The 9,467-nt window shown below is 48.0% G+C and overlaps 1 protein-coding gene across 1 annotated transcript in view; it reads left to right on the forward strand.

The window, feature by feature from the left end:
* LOC121862255 (ADP-ribosylation factor-like protein 4C) overlaps positions 1–9,190 on the forward strand; it is a 15,173-nt gene extending 5,983 nt beyond the window's left edge. Inside the window, exons 2-3 of the mRNA XM_042360355.1 lie at positions 7,920–8,155; positions 8,960–9,190. Of these exons, the coding sequence (XP_042216289.1) occupies positions 7,920–8,155; positions 8,960–9,133 (410 nt within the window). The 3' untranslated portion in view covers positions 9,134–9,190. The remainder of the gene's footprint in view (positions 1–7,919; positions 8,156–8,959) is intronic.
* The last annotated feature ends 277 nt before the right edge of the window (positions 9,191–9,467 follow it).

The following is a 9,467-nucleotide window of genomic DNA, read 5'->3' on the forward strand; positions in this document are numbered from 1 at the left end:
CTGACACACACACACACACACCAGGTAGGGGCAGGTCTGACACACACACACACCACCAGGTAGGGGCGGGGTCTGACACACACACACACACACCAGGTAGGGCAGGGTCTGACACACACACACACACACCAGGTAGGGGCAGGGTCTGACACACACACACACACCAGGTAGGGGCAGGGTCTGACACACACACACACACACCAGGTAGGGGCAGGGTCTGACACACACACACACACACACACACACCAGGTAGGGGCAGGGTCTGCACACACACACACACACCAGGTGGGGCAGGGTCTGACACACACACACACACACCAGGTAGGGGCGGGTCTGACACACACACACACACACACACACCAGGTAGGGGCAGGGTCTGACACACACCAGGTAGGGGCAGGGTCTGACACACACACACACACCAGGTAGGGGCAGGGTCCGACCACACACACACACACCAGGTAGGGCAGGGTCTGACACACACACACACACACACCAGGTAGGGGCAGGGTCACGACACACACACCAGGTAGGGGCAGGGTCTGACACACACACCATGAGGCAGGGTCTACACACACACACCAGGTAGGGGCAGGGTCTGACACACACACACACACACACCAGGTAGGGGCAGGTCTGACACACACACACACACCAGGTAGGGGCAGGGTCTGACACACACACACACACACCAGGTAGGGGCAGGGTCTGACACACACACACACACCAGGTAGGGGCAGGGTCTGACACACACACACACACCAGGTAGGGGCAGGGTCTGACACACACACACACACACCAGGTAGGGGCAGGGTCTGACACACACACACACACACACACACACACCAGGTAGGGGCAGGGTCTCGACACACACACACACACACACACACACACACCAGGTAGGGGCAGGGTCTGACACACACACACCACACCAGGGGCAGGGTCTGACACACACACACACACACCAGGTAGGGGCAGGGTCTGACACACACACACACACACCAGGTAGGGGCAGGGTCTGACACACACACACACACACCAGGTAGGGGCAGGGTCCCACACACACACACACACACCAGGTAGGGGCAGGGTCTCGACACACACACACACACACACCAGGTAGGGGCGGGTCTGACACACACACACACCCAGGTAGGGGCGGGGTCTGACACACAACACACACACACACACCAGGTAGGGGCAGGGTCTGACACACACACACACACACACACACCAGGTAGGGGCAGGGTCTGACACACACACACACACACACACCAGGTAGGGCAGGGTCTGACACACACACACACACACAGGTAGGGGCAGGGTCTGACACACAACACACACACACCAGGTAGGGGCAGGGTCTGACACACACACACACACACACACCAGGTAGGGGCAGGGTCTGACACACACACACACACACACACCAGGTAGGGGCAGGGTCTGACACACACACACACACACAGGTAGGGCAGGGTCTGACACACACACACACACACCAGGTAGGGCAGGGTCTGACACACACACACACACCAGGTAGGGCGGTCTGACACACACACACCAGGTAGGGGCAGGGTCTGACACACACACACACACACCAGGTGGGGCGGGTCGACACACACACACACACACACACACACACCAGGTAGGGGCAGGGTCTGACACACACACACACACACCAGGTAGGGGCAGGGTCTGACACACACACACACACACCAGGTAGGGCAGGGTCTGACACACACACACACACACAGGTAGGGGCAGGGTCTGACACACACACACACCAGGTAGGGGCAGGGTCTGACACACACACACACACACCAGGTAGGGGCAGGGTCTGCACACACACACCACACACACCAGGTAGGGGCAGGGTCACGACACACACACACACACACACACCAGGTAGGGGCAGGGTCTGACACACACACACACACACACACCAGGTAGGGGCAGGGTCTGACACACACACACACACACACACACAAGGTAGGGGCAGGGTCTGACACACACACACACACACACCAGGTAGGGGCAGGGTCTGACACACACACACACACACACCAGGTAGGGGCAGGGTCTGACACACACACACACACACACACACCAGGTAGGGGCAGGGTCTGACACACACACACACACACAGGTATGGTAGATGCGCCTTAAATAATGGTTATTACCATACACGTAAAACATTAACGTGAAGGTTAATTGTTATAGTCACGTGTGTATGTGTGTGTGTGTCTGTGTTTGAGTTATTGGATGTACACATATACACATAAAATTGCGTAAATGCCATAAGGATCTACACACACACACAAACGTAGAACAGCAAATACATGTACAGTACATACAATTATTTCCGTATGCATACACGCATAAATATCAGCACATGTTGGTCCGTACACACACACACACACACACACACACACACACACACACACACACACACACACACACACACACACCTCTGGCTATGTCAGTACAGTACGTAACGCTTAGACCAGCTTGTTATGTGATTGTTGCGTTACCAACACCTCGTGGGTGTGTGTTACGCTGTCTTGGTAACGCTGAAAGTTAGTGGGTGTAGGGGTGAGTGTACTGTGTACTGTGTATTGTGGTAGTGAGAGTGTATTGTGGTGTAGTACTGAGTGTATTGTGGTGTAGTACTGAGTGTATTGTGGTGTAGTACTGAGTGTATTGTGGTGTAGTACTGAGTGTATTGTGGTGTAGTACTGAGTGTATTGTGGTAGTGAGTGTAGGGCTCTGTAGTGTACAATACACAATACACTATCATGTCAGTTTTCAGCCCCAGTCTCAAGTACTCCATAGAAGAATTCAGAGCATTCAGGCCAGGGTCTCCTTACCTAACCTAACCTAACCTAACCTAACCTAACCATCACCCCGAGCTTATTTTACCTTAATATTAACCTAATCACACCAACGCTAACTTAACCTAATCTAATATAAGCTAACCTAAGCTAATGCTAACCTAACCACACAAATCGCTAAATCAAGGTGTCTAGACCCTCGATGTAACGGAATTTCCTCTCCATACAGTCCGTTAAATACAGGTATCAATATGAAGTGTGACTCACTGCCTGACCACCTCAGACCAGTCGACCTCCTGTATACGCTTGAACTTGACGGCTTCTGACTAGTAACTTTTTGCATAAATAAAAAAAAATGTGCTTGAAGGCTGACGACATGTTTCTGTACTGACTTCTTGGTTTTGTATGATGGCGTAGGTGGTGTGTGACGTTATGGATTTGTGATGGCGTAGGTGGTGTGTGACGTTATGGATTTGTGATGGCGTAGGTGGTGTGTGACGTTATGGATTTGTGATGGCGTAGGTGGTGTGTGACGTTATGGATTTGTGATGGCGTAGGTGGTGTGTGACGTTATGGATGTGTGATGGCGTGGGTGGTGTGTGACGTTATGGATTTGTGATGACATAGGTGGTGTGTGACGTTATGGATTTGTGATGGCGTAGGTGGTGTGTGACGTTGTAGTTTGTGATGGCGTAGGTGGTGTGTGACGTTATGGATTAATGATGACGTAGGTGGTGTGTGACGTTATGTTTATGTGTGATGACGTAGGTGGTGTGTGACGTTATGTTTATTGTGATGACGTAGGTGGTGTGTGACGTTATGGATTGATGGCGTAGGTGGTGTGTGACGTTATGGATGTGTGATGGCGTAGGTGGTGTGTGACGTTATGGATTTGTGATGACATAGGTGGTGTGTGACGTTATGGATTTGTGATGGCGTAGGTGGTGTGTGACGTTATGGATTTGTGATGGCGTAGGTGGTGTGTGACGTTATGGATTTGTGATGACGTAGGTGGTGTGTGACGTTATGTTTATGTGTGATGACGTAGGTGGTGTGTGACGTTATGTTTATGTGTGATGACGTAGGTGGTGTGTGACGTTATGTTTATGTGTGATGACGTAGATGGTGTGTGACGTCACAGCTTAGTAGAGTGACATGACCTAGTGTGACGTCATAACTCCTGAACTCTCGTCACTTGAGTGCTAACGAGGTGTTGAGGTAGTTAATGTGCTGCTAACGAGGTGTTGAGGTAGTTAATGTGCTGTTAACGAGGTGTTGAGATAGTTAATGTGCTGTTAACGAGGTGTTGAGATAGTTAATGTGCTGTTAACGAGGTGTTGAGGTAGTTAATGTGCTGTTAACGAGGTGTTGAGAAAGTTAATGCTTGAGGTGTTGAGGTAGTTAATGTGCTGTTAACGAGGTGTTGAGATAGTTAATGCTGTTAACGAGGTGTTGAGATAGTTAATGTGCTGTTAACGAGGTGTTGAGATAGTTAATGTGCTGTTAACGAGGTGGAGGTAGTTAATGTGCTGTTAACGAGGTGTTGAGGTAGTTAATGTGCTGTTAACGAGGTGTTGAGGTTGGTTAATGTGCTGTTAACGAGGTTGTTGAGATAGTTAATGTGCTGTTAACGAGGTGTTGAGATAGTTAATGTGCTGTTAACGAGGTGTTAAGGTAGTTAATGTGCTGTTAACGAGGTGTTGAGGTAGTTAATGTGCTGTTAACGAGGTGTTAAGGTAGTTAATGTGCTGTTAACGAGGTGTTGAGGTAGTTAATGTGCTGTTAACGAGGTGTTGAGGGTAATTGAAGTTCTACTAACGAGATGACGGTAGTTAAAGTACTGTTAACCCAGGGAAGAATAGGACGTAATTATTTTTTTTTACCATCACCGCCTGGGAAACACTTAACGCCCAACAACCTTATTCTTAGGTCAGGTTAGGTTAGGTTTAGGTTAGATAAGGTTGAGATTAGGTTAGGTGGTGTGGGTAGCAGAGGGTGTGGTTATGGGTGGCAGAGATGTGGTTATTTTTGTGGTATAGGTGGCAGAGGTGTGGTTGTGGGTGGCAGAGGTGTGTTTGGTGGGGGTGTGGGGTGGGGGGGGGGTGTGTGTGGGTGGGGGTGGTGTGGGTGGCAGAGGTGGGTGGGTGGGGTGTGTTGGGGGTGTGGGTGGGGTGTGTGGGTGGGTGGGGGGGTTGGGTAGAGGTGTGGGGCAGAGGTGTGGTTGTGGGTGGCAGAGGTGTAGTGTGGGTGGCAGAGGTGTAGTGTGGGTGGCAGAGGTGTAGTGTGGGTGGCAGAGGTGTGGTTGTGGGTGGCAGAGGTGTAGTGTGGGTGGCAGAGGTGTGGTGTGGGTGGCAGTAACACAATACACCCGGAAGTGTACAGTATAGTGTATCGTGATCACTGTGATGGCTCGGGTGTGCCTCCCACACACACACGAGAGAGACCTGCATAATATGGACTAGTAATTTAGGTTAGGTTAGGTTAGAATAGGGAAGGTTTAAGTTTGGTTTAGGTTGGTTGGTTAGGTTAGGGTAGGTTGGTTAAGGTTAAGTAAGGTTAGGTTAGGTTAGGTCATATTAATACACAGTAATCCTTGTTATAGATTGACGTAATGTCATCATGTTGTATTCTTTGACCATTACTGATGCTATGTGAAATATGTACAGTACTTTTATCTACGTCATTATTGATAAAAAAAATATCCAAGCACCAATCATCTTGTCAGAACAAAACTCTCGTATCAACAGTTAATATTTAGTCGATAATAAACAAGAACGAAAACAATAAGATCGATACGCAATTCTACAGTCAAGTTTTTAATTGTACACCTTCCCCCACCCTAACCTCCTCCCCTCCTCAACCCTCCCAACTAACCTCCTTCCCCTAACCCCCTTTCCGCCCCCAACCCTCCAAAACCTTTCTCCCCCTCACCCCCTCCTCCAACACCAACCCCTCACTTTCACTCATTCCGGCTCCTGGTGCCGCGGGAAGCGTGTGACCTGAGGACATTCAGCTGTTGGTCCGTGTGTTTGTTTACGTGTGAGTCTGGGTCATGTCTCAAGCAAGGACAGTGAAGTTTGGGCACAATAGTGAGAAAGAGGTTACATTAGGTTAGTTTATTTTGGTTAGGTTAGGTTAGTTTAGTTAGGTTAGTTTAGTTAGGTTAGGTTAGTTTAGTTAGGTTAGTTAGGTTAGTTTAGTTAAGTTAGTTTAGTTGGGTTAGTTAGGTTAGGTTAGTTTAGTTAGGTTAGTTTAGTTAAGTTAGTTTAGTTGGGTTAGTTAGGTTAGGTTAGGTTCATATTTGTACTATTGAGTGAGTCTTATTAAAGGGAGGAGAGAAGAGGTGTGTTAGGGTGTATTTCTGAGTAACGTATTAAACTACACAGACAGACGCCAATGAGGATGAATAGAAGGATACAGATAGACGTGTGATGATGTAATGTAACAATTGTGCTTTTTATTCCACCTTATAAAACTGTTATTGCTGCTGCCACATTCTTAACTGTGTCACACCCTGAATCACGTGGGGATAGGTCGGATAGGTTCGGTTAGGTTAGTTTGTGGTGATTTACCATAGAAAAGATAATTGTGATTGAGTGTGCTGTTCTCTCTCTCTCTCTCTCTCTCTCTCTCTCTCTCTCTCTCTCTCTCTCCCCAAACACTCACCCTCCCTCATTCCCCCCCCCACTACCACTCCTCCTCACCACCACCACCCCCTTCTCCTCACCACCACTACCCCCCTCCTCCTCACCACCACTACCCTCCTCACCACCACTACCCCCTCCTCCTCACCACCACTACCCTCCTCCTCCTACCCCCCCCTCCTCACCACCACCATCCGTAACATGACCCCCAAGTACACGCGCCTGGTGGTGGTCTGAGTTTTGCGTTACGTCCAGCGGGGAGGGGTGGGTGGGGGAGTACGGGGATGTGACGCGTGACGCAGCCAAGGCAGGTAACAGCGTCCCGTTATGATCCTGAGCGTCACATTAACCAGATTCTCCGAGATTAACTTTTTTTCATCTTAGAGTCACGGTGTAATTCTGACGCCATCTTGTCCGCCATGTATGAATTAAAGGAACAAGTAAGTTAATCAGTTTTTAACGTTACCAGTTAGTTTAGTTGACTGTCTGTCCGTTAACTTAGAAGTACATGTTAACTGTTCTAGTAAACTTATGTACGTATGTATGTATGTATGTATGTAGTGTGACGGTGTATGTATGTATGTATGTATGTAATGTGATGGTGTACACTCCGTCACTGTACAGGGTATTGTGCTATTGTAATACATCACTGTACTGTATGTCAGTCATGTAGTACAGTAATGTCTGTGATGTACAGTACTAGAGTTACTTAATAAAATACTATTGTATAAAATGTAACGATGTACTAAAATATATAAGATGTACTTCTGCATAAAAGCCATAACACTAATAATGTACTAATTTATATAACATAATGTAATGTACTAAATTATTTAAAGTGGGACCTTATGTACAGGATGTAGTGTACTACAAACTCCCCAAGACAAGACTAATGTACACCTGTCACTACTGTACTGTACATCACAACAGTTAAGTACAGTCCTGTACACATCCTGTTAGTGTAAAGTAGCTTATCGTTCACTTTATAATTTAACACTTAATTCTGGTGGTGGTTGTGTGTGTGTGATGGTGGTAATGGTGGTAGTGGTGGTAGGAGTAAGACGAGGGTATAATGGTACTAGTCAATTGTGTTATGCTGGTAGTGCTGGTGATGGTAGGGTGGGTGGTGGTGGTAGGGGTAGCACTAGTAGTGATGGGTAGTAATAGTAGTGGTGGTAGGGATAGTAGTGGTTGTAATGGTGGTAGGGGGGGGATTAGTGGTGGTGGCAGTAGTAGTTGTGATGATGGTGAAAGACAGAGTGGTATTGGTAACTATACTCGTGTTAAACAATGATATATTTTGTTGAAGCGAATGTTTATACAGGAATGACGTGTGTAACTCTCCCCCCTCCTCCCCCCAATACAGGATAGGTACCTAACCTCCTCCCCCTCCCCCCGGTTTAGAAGGCAAGTACGTAACCCCCTCCCTCCCTCTCCACAGGCACAAGTTTTCTGGTATGGGACGTCGGTGGTCAGGAGAAGCTTCGTCCGCTCTGGCGATCTTACACACGTTGTACAGACGGCATCGTGTTCGTGGTCGATTCTACGGACACCGAGCGTATGGACGAGGCCAAGATGGAGCTCCTACGGACGGTACGGACGCCAGAGAACCACCACGTACCTATCCTCGTCCTAGCCAACAAGCAGGATCTTCCGGGAGCCAAGGACGCTGCCCAGGTAAGTACGTTAAGGATAGGTAGGGGTGTGGGGGATAGGTATAGTTAACTTTGGTTAGGTTAGGTTAGATAATTCTTAACACCCCAACTAATATCCGGTTTAGTTTAACGTGTCCAATAATCCAATACTTATTAATTCAGCCTAACGTAATCTCCTGTAACAGTATTTGTATGCCAGGCACCGCTTAGTGTCGCTGTGATTTGTTTTGTTTACGTAATTAACAACAGCTTCGCCAAGATGCCTCAGTAACCAGGCTTTTGTTATGTACATTGTGTCTTCTGCTTAACATAGTAGCGAAAATTTGTGTATGGGTGAGGGAGAGTGGGTGTAGGGTAGGGTGAAGGGAGGCAAGGGGCGAGGGTAAGGAGGGAGGGTGAGGGTAGAAAGGGGGTGAGAGTAGTGAATGGGGAAGGGTAAGGAAGGAGGAGGTGAATGTATGGAGAGAGGGGGAAGGGTAAGGAAGGAGGAGGTGAATGTATGGAGAGAGGGAGTAAGAGTAGGGGGGGAGGGAGGGAGGGAGACAGGTTATGGATGGAGATGGTAAGGAAGGGGAGGTGAGGGTAGGGACGGTAAGGAGGGGAGGGATAGGGGGTGAGGGAGAATGTGAGGGTAGGCAAGGAAGGGGAGAGGGTATGGATGGAGGGGTAGGTGGGGGGAGGGGGTGAGGGTAGGAGAAAGTAGTACTAGGTAGGTGTGTATTGTCCGCTGTTGGCACACCTCTTCCCCCTCACCTGTACCTCACCACACCTGCCCCCTAACACAGATATTGTCCATGATATCAACACACCTGTACCTCACCTACAGGTAGAGAAGAGTCTTGGTTTACGAGAGTTAGGACCAGCACAGTTGTTCCACGTGCAGCCGTCGTGTGCCATCATAGGGGACGGGCTGGAGGAAGGGCTGGAGTGCCTCTATGATATGATCTGTAAGAAGAAGAAGATCAACAGAAGTAGTCACAAGACCAGCAAGAAGAGGTGATTGTGAGCCCCATACCTTAACCTAAGATGTAGTTTTAAATAAATATTATCACTTAAAGTGTTTGTTTGTGCCTTTCAGCTTGTGATAACAACAACAATAATAATAATTACAAGAACGCATAATCAGTGGATGGTATTAATAACAACTAAGTTATCCTAAGTTTTAGTTCTTATCATGAATCCTTAGTAGAGATGGCTCGGGATTACGGGGAGTTCCAGTGAATCAGGCATTGGTGATTTCATTAGAGATCATTATAAATCCAGTTGTATTATATGTATTATATCTAATTAAATTATTTGGACAATTTTGTAGTAATATGATATGTAAAGTACAT

The sequence above is a fragment of the Homarus americanus genome, unplaced genomic scaffold (assembly GCF_018991925.1).
Source record: "Homarus americanus isolate GMGI-L3 unplaced genomic scaffold, GMGI_Hamer_2.0 scaffold31037, whole genome shotgun sequence".
Taxonomy (NCBI): Eukaryota; Metazoa; Arthropoda; class Malacostraca; order Decapoda; family Nephropidae; genus Homarus; species Homarus americanus.